Below are 16,396 nucleotides of genomic sequence, written 5' to 3' on the forward strand. Positions count from 1 at the left end.
TCTGATACTGAAAAGAGGCAACGACAACAGCGATGTTGATGATAATGTTGTTGTTTTGTTTTGTAGATGAGCAGACTTATTTTGCCAGGAATGATTGAAAGGTAAGTACACAGCAGCCGGCTCTGATCTTATCCGTGAAACTATGAAAACTATGTTTATGCTTGAACTGAGGGCTTGTGTTTATTCTCAGGGGGAAAGGCCTCATTATAAACATATCATCAGAGGCAGCCTCTGAGCCTCAGCCAATGGTGTCAGTGTATTCTGCCACTAAGGTACAACTTTGTTACACACAAACCAAATTTCACCTGCTTAAATATTTGAATAAAATGCAGCCTTGCACAAACAAAAACAACAACAACTCTAAAGTGACTAAAGTGTGTCTTACTCTTCTTTTACACCCAGATATTTGTTACATATTTCTCTCGCAGTCTGCATGCAGAATACAGGTCAAAAGGAATCACAGTTCAAGTAAGCCCAGTACCAGTAAACATCTTGTACATAAATTGTTTGCCAAACCGTGATGTTGTTTCTCTTCCTCTGTCCAGTGTGTAGCCCCGTTTATGGTCTCCACTAATATGACTCATAACGTGCCAGTGAATCCACTGGTCAAAAGTGCTGCTTCATTTGCTAGAGATGCTCTGAACACTGTGGGTTACACAACATACACAAGCGGATGTTTAACTCATGCACTACAGGTAAACACCACACACAAATTTGTACAGTTTGTACAGTGTGGGAAGGCAGCTTTTATACCAATTTTCTATCCTCCTCAATACACATTTTGTACTATATAAAGATGCAGGGTTGTGTGATAATGTAGTAGAAATTTTTATTTTATTTAAATAATGTAGGAATCTGAATATGTTATAAAAAAAGATAACTTACCATCCTTTGTTGTTTCAGCACATTGCTCTGTCCATTTTTTTCCCGGGCTGGCTGCGTCTCACGTCCTTTTGTGTAAAACGTATGGCAAAATTCGCCCGTGACATTGAACCGAAATTAAGGAAGAGGATGGAGCAGACAAACAACAGACAGGACTGACACCAACCCATGGACCACAGAGATGAACATAATACACAAACATCTATTCAAGAGTGTATTCGTGTAGGAATCAGCAGTCTTAACCCCTGGAGCCTTTTCACAGAGTTCAATGACATTGGTCACTTGTGCTTACTAAGGCTGTGTTTATTTGATCAAAAATACTGTGAAATATTATTACACTTTAATTAATTTAATTTTAAATTTAACTTTTCTATTCGAATATATATTTTTAATTGTAATTTATTCCAGTGATGGAAAAGCTGAATTTTCAGCAGTCATTACTCCAGTCTTTAGTGTCACATGATCCTTCAGAAATTATTCTAGTATAGAGTGTAAAACTCGATAACTTGTACACCTTTAAAGACAGACCTTCTGTGAGCTACAAGGTTGTTAATCCATGGTATTTTCTTCTGCTGAAGCCACCAGACTGCATTATTTCATCTTATTTTTTTTTTTAAATAATCAGGTTTAACATTGGAAATCTTGGTGAAAATCTACATTACCCATGATGCTGTACAGAAATACAAAAATACTGAAATGTTTGTAATATATGCCTATTTTGGAATAAACTGAAAACATTTTTATACATATAGTCAACATAAAAAAAAAACATTTTTAATATGATTATGCTGTTCGCAGTGCTTCATGGGATTGTAGTTCTTTCCCTCACTAAAACCGTTTAGTACAGTTTTGTCTTTTTGTCTGATTTTCAAAAACTCTTTTGCTTTAAATCAAAGTTTGTTGTGATTCACCTCATAGTCTTTGTTAAACAGTTACAGCTATTTTAAAATCACTATAGGAAAAATTAATGAAAAAACACTTTTTGTCTGATTTTCAAAAGCTCTTTTGCTTTAAATCAAAGTTTGTTGTGATTCACCTCATAGTCTTTGTTAAACAGTTACAGCTATTTTAAAATATGGGAAAAATGAATGAAAAAACACTGATGAATTAGGGTGCGGGCACTGTTGAACTTTATTCTGATTGTTGTGCTCACATGTGTCACATGATCAAAAAGGGGCACAAATTCTTTTTATGAGGAATATCTGTTCAGTTAAGTAGCTATAATTTTTTGTGTGTTCTAAATTTGGAAATGTGAAAAAGACCCATGGGACAGGACTGGAGCACAATAACTACTTTATAAATAACTTGTCTATACTGTAGGCTATGACTTTTACATACATAATGTATTTATTGCTTTTCCATAATGTGACATGAACACACTTTAGGATGGAAGAGGATTATAATTTCAGCATAAAGGAAGAGGCAATGAAGGAAAAAGATGGCTGAAATGTTTTGTTTAATCAATTGTTCTTCTGTTTACAAACTCTACATTCAGTCATATGATTGAGCTATTGTATTCCTGTTGAGATAAATTGCCAATCAAAGATCATGATTGTATACTGTGATTGTATGAATGCATATGGATGTATATTTGAAAGTGTATCAATGCTAATGATGCACCTTAAACAATTTCTGATCTCAGATTTCTAAATACTCCGGATTATATGGAAACTGGATTGTGTACAGCAATTTCTGCATACTCAAAGCACTGTTAAAAAACTTTTTTTTTTAAATATTATTATGAATTTTCAGAATGAAATTACTTACTTAGCATAAGACCTCTATTATATTATCATACAGCTATGATAAAGGCCTGGTACTCTTGGGCTTCTGCATTGTTTTTGTTAATTCTAGCAACTTCTAACACATACGCAAATGTGCAAAAAATTCAAGTATCATTTAAGCCAGTGTCCCTTTTCAGTTCCCAAAGACCAGAACAGACTCAACACAAACATCATCATAAGCTCTGACCAATCACATGCCATTCATGAGCTCTCACCTCTGCCTTCAGCCAGTCAGAACATTCCTAAGTACAAAGCGCATTTGAGCTGTAAAAATGGCAAGAAACACACAAAATCAAAAGGATGTAAAAACAACAAAAGTTAATGGTCAGGGGAATATCACGAGCCCCACAATATGAAATCCAGACCTACTGATGAAAAGGTGCACAAGAAAACACTTTTACTCTTTCTCCCTGCTTTCTCTTACAAACACACACAAAATGTAATAATAATAAATAACATAGCATGTCTATGATCATCCAAATTCCAGTAAATACACCATGAACGCACAAATCCATTGTAAGAACTCTAATCGTAAAGCTGAGAGCAGCACTTCTGCCATCACACCGACAATGACCCAAACCCGTGAGGACTCCTTATAGGCCTGCTAACTCTAACTGGGTCAAAAAGCAGAAATGATTAACAAAATGCTCCAACAGTGCATCACAATTACAAAAAGCAAACAAAACGTGAGTAAACATTGCCCTATCACTGTGACAACAATAACCACGTCTCATTCAAGACAAACTCTTTCCATCCTAATTAAAGTCAATGTTATTTTTTCCATACAGTGTCTTGCACAAACACAAAAACATGGATCACAGGAACGGTTTAAAGATTTACACTTACTGTCTGACACTTACGGCCTGAACATAATTAGAAATTCAAATGTATATGACACTTCCTTTCCACAAACACTTAACTTTCTTTTGATGAGATCAAACGGAGATGCACGAAGAACGCAAAAATAACTGCACGCCGCAACATGATTTGGCAGTATATACCCATAAACCTTACAACATAAGCCGTTTTCACCGATAACACACACTCCATCTATCCATCTTTAAATAACATTTTTACCAATAGCACATACTCTACCCATTTATGATGGTATTTGAGGAGTATTATAAACATGTTAGCAATCAAAGACACTTGTATTCCACTCACTAACATTTCTGATGTTCCTCTCTATCACACAAACAAGCTTTGGTCATGGTTTCTCAGAGCTCAGTACATGTGACTGGTGTGACCCCATGAATCAAGAGAGCTGGGCCCAGGTCTCGCGTCAATGCGTCCAGCTGCGACAGGTACTGCTGTGACAGCTCAGAACTGGAGGGTGGGTGGGGCAAGTACAGGAAGCGCACCGCTGCAGTAGAGCTGTGTTCCCTCAGCAGGGCATTCACGGCACACAGGAAGTCTTCAGACACAGAGTTTTGCTGTCTAAACATGCGTGCCACGTTATCCCACGCCACAATCTTAATAGAGGCACGAATCCTCAGCTTGCCCAGCAGCTCTCTAAATTGCTCCTCTTTAGCCAGCCAGCCCTGGTCTCCGGATTCAGACTCCACACAGACGAATATACGTAACCTCGCACGGCGCCACCTGCTGGCCATGTTTAACACGCATGCCATCTGAAGCAGGAAAAGACTGCACACGTCTGCGTAACTGGCGCTTCCTGGGGACAGTAGGTTTGTCGGCCACACGTCGATGGTGTCCACGCTGTCATTTCCCCTTGTGTATTTTACACCTTTGCTCTCAGGTGGTAGCTGGAAGAAGTACCGGGCTAAACAAACATTCTTGCCCATTTTTATGGCATCAAGGATGATGCTCACATACTCCTCGGCCTGCAACGTGCGAGGGCTCTCGGCATGGCGCACCGGTGGAAAATGAGCCTGTAAGGATGGGAGGTCAACCCCAAAATTATCCCCCTCACCCCTATCGCCCTCACAAAAAACAGGGTCCTGCAGGAAGTAATCCTCTGGGTAGCAGTTGTCATAGAAGCCCAAGACCAGGGTATTAGGCTTCATACCTCCTGGAAAAGAAGAGAAAAATAGATGGTCTGAAAAAGAAATACATATAAGTATTGATACATTTCATAATTTGATTCTGATTTGAAGCTCTCGATTTGATTCCCAGTCCAAATCATATCAGTTTATATTATATATATATATATATATATATATATATATATATATATATATATATATATATATATATGACCCTGGACCACAAAACCAGGCATAAGTCGCACGGGTATATTTGTAGCAATAGCCAACAATACATTGTATGGGTTTATCGAATTATCGATTTTTGCCAAAAATCATTAGGATATTTAGTAAAGATCATGTTTCATGAAGATATTTTGTAAATTTCCTACCGTAAATATATATAAAAAAATATTTTTGTGAGCGAATATGCATTGCTAAGGACTTCATTTGGACATCTTTAAAGGCAATTTTCTCAATATTTTGATTTTTTTTGCACCCTCAGATTCCAGATTTTCAAATATCTCTGTATCTCTGGCAAATATTGTCCTATCCTCACAAACAACACATCAATGGAAAGCTTATTTATTCAGCTTTCAGATGTATAAATCTCAATTTCCAAAAATGTACCCTTATGACTGGGTTTGTGGTCCAGGTTCATATATTGTTACAAAAAGAAATTCTTTATATGCTAATGTTGAGTTTCAGACTCATTTAAACTGTTCATTAAAAGAACTTGCAGAGTTTGTATTTCACTAGAAAAAAGAACAAGCTCACAGTAGTCATTTGTTTGTGAATCAGACTACATTGGTCGTGCTCTATTTTTCTGAATCATAAATAAGAACCAGCTCATAGGAGTCATTTGTATCTGAAATGGACTACAATGGTCATACTGCAAGTTTTTGTTTTCCTAAAATGAACCAGCACATAAGAGTCAACTATACGTGAATCTGGCTTGACCCTTCACACCATATGTTTGTTTTTGCATGAGGACAAAACTCGATGATAAGTCGTTTCTTGACATTATTTTGCCATACACTTGTCCTTTTTGTACATCACACTGAGTAGAGACTACAAAGTCACACTCACAACTCAGATGAATTGTTTAAAAGAATACAATTCATCAGAAAATCTGTGAATGCCTAACCCCAAAAGTCTGAATAACACAAACTGTGATTATTTACAGCCAACTCAAGATTATCATCAGCTAAACTGAAGGAAGTGCTTTTTTTGAATACCTTTAAAGTTACAATCTGCTCTAAAGGAAACACTATGTGAAATATTTTTTATTTTTTTATGTGAAAGTATTTGTGCTGCCATCTTGTCTGGGATTTCACTGGCTAGGTACTGTGTACAATAACAATGAAGATGAATCTAATCTAATAGATGCTTTCTGGCTCCGTGTCAAAAAGATAACCTGATCAGGAAATGTCTTACCCAGTCCAGTGATGCGGAGCAGATGTTGAGTGCCCTGCCTGACGGAGGGAGAAAGAGTCAGATCCACAAAGGCCTTCACACCCAACTTATCCACCAGACTCAACCAGAAATTATACTGCGGCTGCACCGGGTCTGCTGGCAACACATCTGTGGGAGATAGTTCAAAATGAGAATTCTGTCATCAGGTTTGAAGATATTTTGAGATAGTTAATGTCTCAAGTGTTTTTGTCCATATAATGGAAGTATATGCGAACCAAAATGGTTTGGTTATTGACATTCTTCAAAATATCTTCTTCTATGTTCCACAGAAGTAAGAAGTCACAGATGTTTGGAACGACATGAAGGTGAGTAAATCATGACAGAATTTTCATTTTTGGGTGAAGTGTCTTTTGAGGTTCATAAGATCAAGTACTTTATGGGGGTGGATGAGCCTGAGTTACCAGCCAAACTGATTCATCTGAACAGATTACAATGGAATGAGTGTAAACAATTAAATTAGCTGCAAAAATGTAACCGAAACAAATCAACATCAGGTATTTTGGTGCATTTGATTTCCCTGAAAAGTGTAAAAACCATGTGACTCTGGTGTTGTCAAAACATGGCTTTGTTTGTTTGAGCATCCCGACCAGCCCCACACAGCATCAACATCAACTTTTACAGGAACTTAGGAAATCAGGTAAACATGACCACTGCTTTTTCTTCAAGATTAAGAGAAAGCAGTTCAAATGTTTGGATTTCAGCTGGAGATCATAAAGTGGTAACTAGCAAGGGTAGAAACCTTTGGTCTATGGGTCTTGTGAAACTTCGGTTCTCTCATACAATTGCCGCCTGAACCTAATACCCCTTTTGTCCTACCCAGATCTCCGATCTGCACATGTCCAAGGACGAACAGCCCTCCTTTCTTCAGCTGGTTGACAAAGCAGATGAGCTGACAGGAGGAGCGTGGGTTCGCCACCATCAGTAAGACCTGCGGCCGCCAGAACTTCACGTGATCCTTACGGGAGTCTAACATCAGAAGGTACTTCCTCACCTGAAAGAACACAGACAGACTGTCTCATGGATTTAAGGTTCATTGCATTCACATGTGTTGTGTGTGTGTGTGCAGGTACAGTACCTGATGGAAGATTAGCGCTTGGCTGATGTAGCCCCAGCTGCTGGTGGGAGAGCGGTAGTGCAGGATCAGCAGGAGGAGCAGCAGCAGTACGATACTGGCCGAGGAATACACTGGGTTTATCACGAACATCATCACCACACAGCTGACGATACCCAACAAACATGTGTGCCAAGAGAAAAACTGAAATGTTGGCCTGGAAAGAAAGAAGAGAAAAAAGTAAAATATGGAGATAAATACTTACACTACCGTTCAAAAGTTTGGGGTCATTACGATTTTAAGAAATTAATACTTTATTTAGTAAGGATGCATTAAATTTATCAAAAGTGACAGTAAAGATTTCATGCTGTTCTTGTAAATTTTACACAATTACGGTTTTACTGTATTTTTTTGATCAAATAAATGCAACCTTTATCAGCAAAAGAGATCAAAAACATTACCGACCCCAAACTTTTGAAAGGTAGTGAATATTTACAAACTAAAGAATTATCAGAACATGTCCTTTGAGTGATTATCAAAAGCAAACTGAAACCCCACCTCAGGGTAAAAAAAAATAAATAATAAAGCTTATTATTAGATAAAAGTTTAAAGAGATTCTTACACTGTGAGATAAGTCATGAAGTTGCAGTTTACAAGAAAAAAGTTTCTAATGCAAGACATTTTCACATTACAACATATAAAGTCACATTGTGAGATATACAGTCACAATTACCTTATAAAAAGCACACACACATACACACACAGCAGTACCTGAAGTTTGGAGCGGAGGCCCATTCCAGAGCCAGACAGGCCAAATCAACCGCAGCATACGCCAACAGGTAAAACACTGTCACGATACCAGCAATCACATTCAGCTGTCCTGCAAACAGTGTACACTACAACACACACACACACACACACACACACACACACACACACACACACACAATCTTAACAGACAGACATATTTTTTATATCATGTGTCACAGAAATTGCCTCCAAAGACATATGCATGAGCTTCTTGTACCTGCACCAGTCCCCAGGTGTAGAGAACAGAAACCCACGGGTTCCCAGAGCTGGAGGTGACTGCAGCCGGAGCCAGAGGCAGACCTGAAACCAGATCACAGCACAGATCAACAAACCCCTGATACACTCCAACAGAGCAGTACCATCATCTCACTCCAGGATACTATTACACCATCATAACATAACAGACTCATCAGACTCATGATTTTCTATATGCAGGGAATTATGCTGTTAGGACATAATTTTATGTTTACACTACCATTTAAAAGTTTGGGGTCATTTTATTTTGTAAAAAAAAATTTATTCAGCAAAGATGCATTAAATTGATAAAAAGTGAGAATAAATACTTTTACACTTACAAAAATTTCTATTTTGAATAAACACTGTTCTGTTGAACTTTTTATTCATTAAAGAATCCTGAAAATATTTCTACGATTTCCACAAAAATATTAAGCAGCACAACCTTTTTCAACATTGATTATAACGAGAAATGTTTCTTGAGCAGCAAATCTGCATATAAAATTATGTGACAAAGACTGGATTAATGGCTGCTGAAAATTCAGTTTTGCCATCATTAAATTACAATTTAAAATATATTCAAATTAAAAAACAGTTATTTTCAATTGTAATACATTTCACAATATTTCATAATTAATTAAATAAACCATTTAACTGTATTTTTTATCAAATAAGTGCAGATTTGTTGAGCATAAGAGACTTCTTTTAAAACAAAAAAACAAAAAACAAAACAAAACAAAAAAAACTTACTGACCCCAAACGTTTGAATGGTAGTGTTTAACCATAATCAAATAGTGCTTTAGTAAAGCATCTTAGAAATGCATGTGACATTAAATCATACAAGAATTTAAAACATGTTTTATGAGCCATGATAAATGAGCCACACTAAAACAAATATTCTTATTTTCAAACAATCCGTAAATAGTGAAATGATGTTTTCTGCATTTGTACATGCAATATATTTTAGGAAAAATGTGTACTGGTGAGGCTTGAATTCTGGATATCTTACATTTCTGCTGTTTCCTTCTTGTTTATTCCATAAATTGAACATTTTCAAGATCCTTTACATAACATTTGTACAATAAATTGTTTAATTCTGTAACCACGATCATACAGCGTGACAAAAATCATTTTCTGTGATTCCTGTGAATGATTTTTTAAGTATGTTTTGAGAAGAATATGAAATTTTCATCAATAAATTCTCAATAAGAATAGATTGTTTAGTTTTGATTGTCAATTAACCGATTTCAGTAGAAAATGATTGAAGGAAATGAGTATGTGTTATGATTCTTTTAGTTAAAATGTCCTTTTTTACCTCCTTGCACAGAACATATGACATCTCACACCATATAACAGCCTAGAAAATGTGACAAAAATGAAGCAAAATGGAAAAATATTCACTAATCATCTTTCTTAGGAACCATGAATATCGTTTTCCAAGTATTGCTCACTAATGTTTTCCCATAACACTTCTTGTGGATATGTCAACAACCATAACACATATCACCATCTCAGTATCAGTTTCCAGTCTGAAATGTGTCCAAACCCTCAAATGCACACTAACCAAAAAGCTGGTCCAGAGCAAGAGCGTGGAGGATTCGAGAAGCTCCTATCATGGAGCACATAGCAGCCGAGAGAGACGCGCAGTACACCCCAATCGTCACAAATGGAGGCCACACGTTCACACGTTGGAACACTGCATAATCATTGATTAACAACAACCTGAGAGAGATAGAGACAGGAGGAATAAAAGAGAGATGAATGAGAGGGAAAACAAAGCATTGTGTAAATGCATAAGGTTTTCATGTTTTTCCGTGTGGCTTGAGTGTCGTTATCGGCACCTGTCACAGGTAGAGCTCAGGAGCAGGAAGAGAAGCAAGTAGACAGTGAAGGTGTAAGCCACCGCTATGATGGTCCCTTTAGGTATTGCTTCACTGGGGTTCTTCAGCTCACCTGAGAAAGTGAGGCAAATCAAATTACATGTTTATGACACTCATCCATTATAAGAGTTATGTTATCAGTATTGTAAAAAGCAACACAATTCCATCAGCAACCAAAAAGAGAATGCAAACAAATTGCGTGAATGGTGTATGTAGGCGTCTCTGGTTTTGTACCTGACATGTTGGCTCCTGCCATGATGCCTGTGCAGCTAGTGAACATCACAGCAAATACAGTGGCGAAAGACATCATTGTGCTGGTACTGTAGTCCAGAGAGTAGCGTGCTACAGGAGGAGACATTTGGACAAAATTCATACCAGTGCAGTAATTATATAAATTAACGGAAAGAGCTTTATGTGTACTCCCTGATTGATGACTGCAATACAGAAGCTGAATATTTCACTATCCAATATACCTGTTTGCCATTGAAGTATTTTGAAATGTTACTGCGAAAGAGCCTCAATTGTCATCATCACAACAACCATAAGCATCATTATTGTATTGATGATCATCTCACTCACGTCCAAGGTTGTTCTTTAATGTGGTGCCGTTGAAGCCTGTGTAGCTGGGGTTGACGGTGACGCTGTGGTTGTTGCCGTATGTGTGTGTGATGTTGAAGCGCTGTGGACTGACTATAAGGGGGCTGATGATGATGGAGATCAGTGACACCGTCACCACCAGCAGAATGATAAAAGAGGCTTTGGCGTAGATATGAGCACCGACCAGACACACCACCAGACATAGCAACAGCACTATAGAGGAGTACAACACGGTGTACCAGTAACCCTGCGGCAACACACGCAGCCCTTGTGACACACTAGAGCCTGGAGAGAGAAGAAAAGTGAAGCTTTGCTGTAAAAAGACAGGTGGCTTCAGTGTTAATAATTTAATTTGCTTCAAAGACTGTTCAGTATAGTGTTCTTCAAGGCAGCACTCACCTGGATCCCTCCCAAAGACGTCCAGTATGGCCTCCACCAGGCCGAGTACATACACGCCACACGCACATACCTTCGCCAGGTAAAACATAAGGCCGATGCTGCCTCCAAACTCTGGTCCCAGAGAACGACTGATCATGACTAAGACTAAAGAGTTAAAGGTCAACAACAACAATATGCAAACACTCATGAACAACAGTTGAGTCTGCAGGCGAATTCCAATCGGAAGGGAGCATCCCTGTGCCTCAAGTCAAGTCATTTTTATTTCTATAGCGCTTTTTACAATGCAAATTGTGTCAAAGCAGCTTTACATTGAAACCTGGTACATCATTTTTGCTGCACAGCAGCTCTTAAAGAATAGTGTCAATGCAGGCAGATCAAAGCACTGTTGAATAAATGTCAAGAATACTGTTGAATATCAAATGTCAAGTCAAATGTCAAGTGTCCCCAACTAAGCAAGCCAAAGGCAACAGCGGCAAGGAACCCAAACTCCAACAGGTGACATCAGGTGGCAAACAAGTGACAAATAGGTGTTAAAATGGAGAAAAAAACCTTGGGAGAAACCAGGCTTAGTCGGGGGGCCAGTTCTCCTCTGGCGAACAGTGCTTTGTTACGAATCAGGTTGCTATCATAAGTCTGATAGGATCGCAACAATCAAAGTATTTATTTCAGTTCCATCCAGTTGAGGATCGTATTCATCACGCCGGTATGGACGGTTTGTTGAGGAACTGTGCTACTGGCTGGGCACTTGTTTGTCAAAATGTAGCCAATTTTGTCAAAGGGAGCAATGAAAGACAACGTAATTTCCTCATTACCCTTATCTTAACCTAATTCTAACCTTAACCCTAAAAATAAGGTTTAGGTTAGTCACTTAGCTGGGGCTAGGGATTGCATTATATCAATGAATGTCATACAGACTTCATATGAAATGCACAAACAAAACAAAACAACTTGATTCTGTTTTACATTATCTTAACTCTCCTGCCATCTAACTTAAAAAAAAAAAAAAATGAATCGACCCTGTGTCACGTGACAATAAAGCCCCTACAAATGGTGTCCCTTTACCTAGAGTGGAACAGTCGTGTTACGGAAGTAAAACCTCCATTCATTTTCTCCATAAGGAAACTGATTTTGAACAATAACTTATACACCTCTAAAGACAGACCTACTGTGAGCTACAAGGTTGTTAATCCATGGTATTTTCTTCTGCTGAAGCCGCCAGCCTGCATTATTTCAGCTTATTTTTAAAATAATCAGGTTTAACAGTGGAAATCCTAGAGAAAAATATTACCCATGATGCTGTACAGAAAATTACACCAATCAGAGAATCGAAAAAAGAGTGACATGCTCCAAAGTAGCTTTTTAGCTCCGCCCCCTCCCATGAAGCACTGCGAATGACGTAATCGAATTAATCTCCCTACGCTTTCAAAATACTGAAATGTTTGTGTAAATATGCATATTTTGCAATAAACTTAAAATATATTATTTTTATACATATAATCAACATTTGTGAATGAGTATTTTTATATTTCTCCATAGCTTTTCATTCGATTATGCTGTTCACAATGCTTTATGTGAACTTTTTTTTGCTTCAAATCAAAATTTGTAGTGTTGCGATTCACCTCGTAGCTGATTGGCTTGGTTCAGGGCTTATAACTCTTGAAAGGTGCGGTAAGTAGATTTTGAAAAACGCTGTTGGACATTGCTGAAATCTGAAATCAACCCAAACAAACCCACCCCTCTCTTCATTGCTCCGCCTCCAAAACTCACACTCCAATCCTAACCACCCTGCACCCCGGCCCGATCGCTGCTGGCATGCGAGACGAATGCACTACCAATGACGCTAAACACTGCATTCTCTAACGGTCATCAGTGTGCAGTAGTTTAACTGCAAAACTCTCACTGTTACACACGCAATGCGAGTGGATGTGTTTATCACAGCTAACGCTCAACAAAATGCTTCACGAAAAATAAAGCGCAGATGATGAACGAACGACAAGGAAGCACAAAAAATGAACGTACAGTACACAAGAGTATATACAAACAAGTGTTCGTTGTTAGTCACCAACAGCACAGCAGCTCCAGACAATCAAAACCCAGTTTTACTCACATGTGAAGGAATCAAAGCAGCCTCCATGTCTGTTTTCAGGCCTTCCCGCTTAGCTCTCTCCAGCGCTGGAAAGTTTTTCTAATATATACGTAGCCCTAAAGTGCTTGCTCAGTCATAACCCTTCATTCCAGTGATATTCTTTTGAGCTGTTTTGTATTACGTTTCATCATCTTTCTTTCTGCTTTTCTTTCTTCAAATCTCCCTCTTGCTCGTTCTCTCTCCTCGAACTTCCAAACAGTGTTTTTGAAATTCTACTGAGTCCACCTTTAACAAGGACTATTTTAAAATCCCTATGGGAGAAATGAATAAAAAAAAAAAAACTTCCGGAACCAGCGCCACTGAAAAAGGAGGCGAGCACTGTTGCACTCTTTTGCCCTTCAAGGAGCAAAAACAGCATTTGGAATTCACCCTGCAACTAGCAATCTAGGGATTGGTAGAGGGATTGGTTAAGGATACAGTAGGCCCCGCCCCCTTCCACAGCACCATTAGTTGAAATAGCACATATAGACAGGATTGTCAATGAAATGATGAAGTAGGCCACGCACAGCATGAGGAGACCATGGAGAAGACCGGCATGACCCACAACAAAGCCTGAAACATAGACACTTATCAGAATTATTCATGCACAAAAACACACCTAGAGTCACATAGAGGGGGTTATAATGTGATACATCACCATATTGAAAATGGTTTATGAAATCTACTGCCATGCTCTTTTGTCTTTTCCAATGTCTCACTCACCTGTGCGAAGAAAGAGCACAATACTGAACATGGAGAGGATGGTGGGCACCATGACACCAAAGAAGGTGTTGAGTTTGCGGGGGTTTGATTTGGGGGATCCCTCTTCTGTCACTGCCGATCCACCCCTGGAATCTTCAGCATCTCCTATCATGCTGTACACCCCGTGAACAAGAAGAGGTGAGTGCTCGTTTGCCATGGTCTGAAAAACAGGAACCTGCAGAAGAAACCGTTTCCTGTTCAGTACAAACAAAAAAAAGACAAGTAGATTTTTTTTTTTTTAACTTTTGTCAGCTATTGACTGTTTTTATTATTATTGAAATATGCATAATGTAAACTACTGTTCAAAAGTTTGAGCTCTGAAAGAGTGAGTGCTGCACCTTGGTTCAGCTCATATAAAGTTTGGGTTCAGTTAGATTTTTTTAAATTAGTTAATATTTTCATTTTGCAAGGGCACACTAAATTGCTCAAAATGACAGAAGACTTTTACAATGTTAAAGAAAAAATTGGATTCCAAATAAATGCTGTTCTTTTGAACTTTCTATTCATAAAAGAATCCTGAAAAAAAAAAAAAAAAAAAAAAAAAATCATGTTTCCACAAAAATATAACACTGATTTCAACATTTATAAATAAGAAATGTTTCTTGGGCACTAAATCATCACATTAGAATGATTTTATTGAAGGATCATGTGACACTGAAGACTGGAGTAATGGCTGCTGAAAAAAAAAAAAAAATCATACCATCGCAGGAATAAACTACATTTTAAATTACATTCAAATAGAAAACAGCTATTTTAAATTGTAATAATATTTCACAGTATTACTGATTTTACTGTATTTTGCCTTGGTGAGCCATAAGAGATTTCTTTCAAAAACAATAAAACAATCTCAATGACCCCAAACTTTTGAATGGGTGTGTTTATTTCTGTTGCTGTAATCTTCTAATTATTATTTAAAAATTGGGTCAAAAAGCAGAAATAAAATAATAATAATAAAAAGCAGTCACTCTTACTATGTGGTAATGTCAAGTTCATAATAAAAATTGGATAAGGATTTGTTATATAGGCTATTTTTTTAATTTTGTTTTTATTTTTATCAGAGTCTACTTTCAAAACTATCTAGCTGATTAATTATTTAGCATAACTCATTAAATGCCTTCACCATAGAAATGTCAGTGGCTTAGTATTTTGTTAATTTCTATGGCTTTTTCAGGCCTGTAAATTGCCCGACATTTCCATGGCAGTGGGAACCCTGAGACTACAAGACAACGAATGTCTCATTAAACCTCTTGTTTCAGTGTTTTTACAACAAATGTTGCATCGTTCTAGTAGCGGAAGTACAATGTAAACAATCCGAAATACGCGGTTGAAAATGTTCTGTAAAGGTAACGAGAATAATCTGACCATAAATTAGCCCGCTGCCAACAACATCCAAGTAGTTTGAATAAACTAGCATGCATTCATTCCAGAAAAGGCATCTGACATTTCTAGACGCGAGCGAGACCTCCATCTCTTTAAGCAGACACAAATGCGTGGGCGTGTAAGGTTATCATGACACATATAACGGTAAAGTACAGTAGGGAGAGGTGGAGAAACAAACACAACCTACCTGTCTTTTAGAAAACAACAGCAGCGATGCCGATCTAAAAGCTGTACTATGACTTCCGCTTTTAGGAAGAAACTGCACAAAACCACAAGGAAACCAAACTACTCGTTTTGAAAATGTGGATGCAGGATGTCCTGAATTCGGTATGTTTCATCAGAGCATCATGTCGAGTTGCTTTCTTTTCTTAAAAGGTAGAAAGTTTTCGCCTGCAGCCTCAGATCTCGTGATCAAACCCCCGGGACATGACGGACGGTGTGACCTCTGTGCACCTGACGATGAACAACAGACCTAAAATGTAAATGTAAACATACATATATTATGTAACGGTCCGTTGAGAGGTGATAAACGAAACATGTACTCTCATACTTTAGCATGGCGGGACTGTGCCGCCTGCCTCTTTATTTGTAAGAAGAAAAAAAAAAAAAAGAAAAAAAGAAAGAAAAAAGTCACGGGACAGAGGAGGTGCCCATGTGACTCCACAGAGAGGACGGCTGAAATATCACAAGAGGGAGATGATTTTGAGTACAACATGAGAGAACCGTGTTGTTTACTATTTGACTCGTTATTTAAAGACCTACACTGCAAAAAATGCTGTTCTTACTTAAAGTTTTTGTCTTGTTTTCAGTCCAAATATCTAAAAATTCTTAGATCAAGAAGCATTTTCTTGACAAGTAAAAAATATTTTCTTGTTTTTAGGAAAATTAAATCAGAAATTAAGTGAGTTCTTTCTAAAAACAAGCAAAATAATCTTATATCAAACCAAAAAATAAGCTTTATAATCTTGTTTTCAGTTTGGATTAATGTTAGCACTGGATAATTGGATAATATTTAATAATTGTATACCCCCCTA

The 16,396-nt window shown here is 37.7% G+C and overlaps 2 protein-coding genes across 5 annotated transcripts in view; one reads left to right on the forward strand and one right to left on the reverse strand.

Annotated features, from left to right (window-relative positions):
* hsd20b2 (hydroxysteroid (20-beta) dehydrogenase 2) overlaps window positions 1-2,620 on the forward strand; it is an 11,935-nt gene extending 9,315 nt beyond the window's left edge. For all 3 annotated transcript variants that reach the window (XM_048188110.1, XM_048188109.1, XM_048188108.1), the window contains 5 exons: window positions 67-101; window positions 191-272; window positions 403-468; window positions 546-695; window positions 904-2,620. In XM_048188110.1, the coding sequence (XP_048044067.1) occupies window positions 67-101; window positions 191-272; window positions 403-468; window positions 546-695; window positions 904-1,041 (471 nt within the window). In that variant the 3' untranslated portion in view covers window positions 1,042-2,620. The remainder of the gene's footprint in view (window positions 1-66; window positions 102-190; window positions 273-402; window positions 469-545; window positions 696-903) is intronic.
* slc12a9 (solute carrier family 12 member 9) lies at window positions 2,322-15,986 on the reverse strand. 2 transcript variants are annotated; one of them, XM_048188102.1, is made up of 14 exons: window positions 15,550-15,986; window positions 13,944-14,176; window positions 13,659-13,793; window positions 11,096-11,233; window positions 10,679-10,981; window positions 10,334-10,441; window positions 10,061-10,172; window positions 9,784-9,941; window positions 8,203-8,285; window positions 7,947-8,071; window positions 7,200-7,392; window positions 6,941-7,115; window positions 6,086-6,232; window positions 2,322-4,695 (listed from the first exon to the last, which is right to left on the reverse strand). In XM_048188102.1, exons 2-14 carry the CDS (start codon window positions 14,137-14,139, stop codon window positions 3,884-3,886), a joined length of 2,685 nt encoding a protein of 894 aa, XP_048044059.1. In that variant the 5' UTR covers window positions 14,140-14,176; window positions 15,550-15,986; the 3' UTR covers window positions 2,322-3,883. The 2 variants fall into 2 exon arrangements, with proteins under 2 accessions (XP_048044059.1, XP_048044058.1); XM_048188101.1 differs by having other exon boundaries at window positions 13,944-14,157; window positions 15,550-15,984.
* Between the last annotated feature and the right edge of the window lie 410 nt (window positions 15,987-16,396).

This window comes from Megalobrama amblycephala, linkage group LG4 (genome assembly GCF_018812025.1).
Source record: "Megalobrama amblycephala isolate DHTTF-2021 linkage group LG4, ASM1881202v1, whole genome shotgun sequence".
Taxonomy (NCBI): domain Eukaryota; kingdom Metazoa; phylum Chordata; class Actinopteri; order Cypriniformes; family Xenocyprididae; genus Megalobrama; species Megalobrama amblycephala.

Excerpts from the sequence above, each read along its gene's own strand:
- slc12a9 (XM_048188102.1), bottom strand. The coding sequence starts at position 14,139 with ATGGCAAACGAGCACTCACCTCTTCTTGTTCACGGGGTGTACAGCATG. Across the intron at positions 13,794-13,943 it reads TGTGCTCTTTCTTCGCACAG|GCTTTGTTGTGGGTCATGCC; the intron begins GTGAGTGAGACA and ends TCTATGTTTCAG. Across the intron at positions 7,393-7,946 it reads GCCTCCGCTCCAAACTTCAG|GCCAACATTTCAGTTTTTCT; the intron begins GTACTGCTGTGT and ends CTTTCTTTCCAG.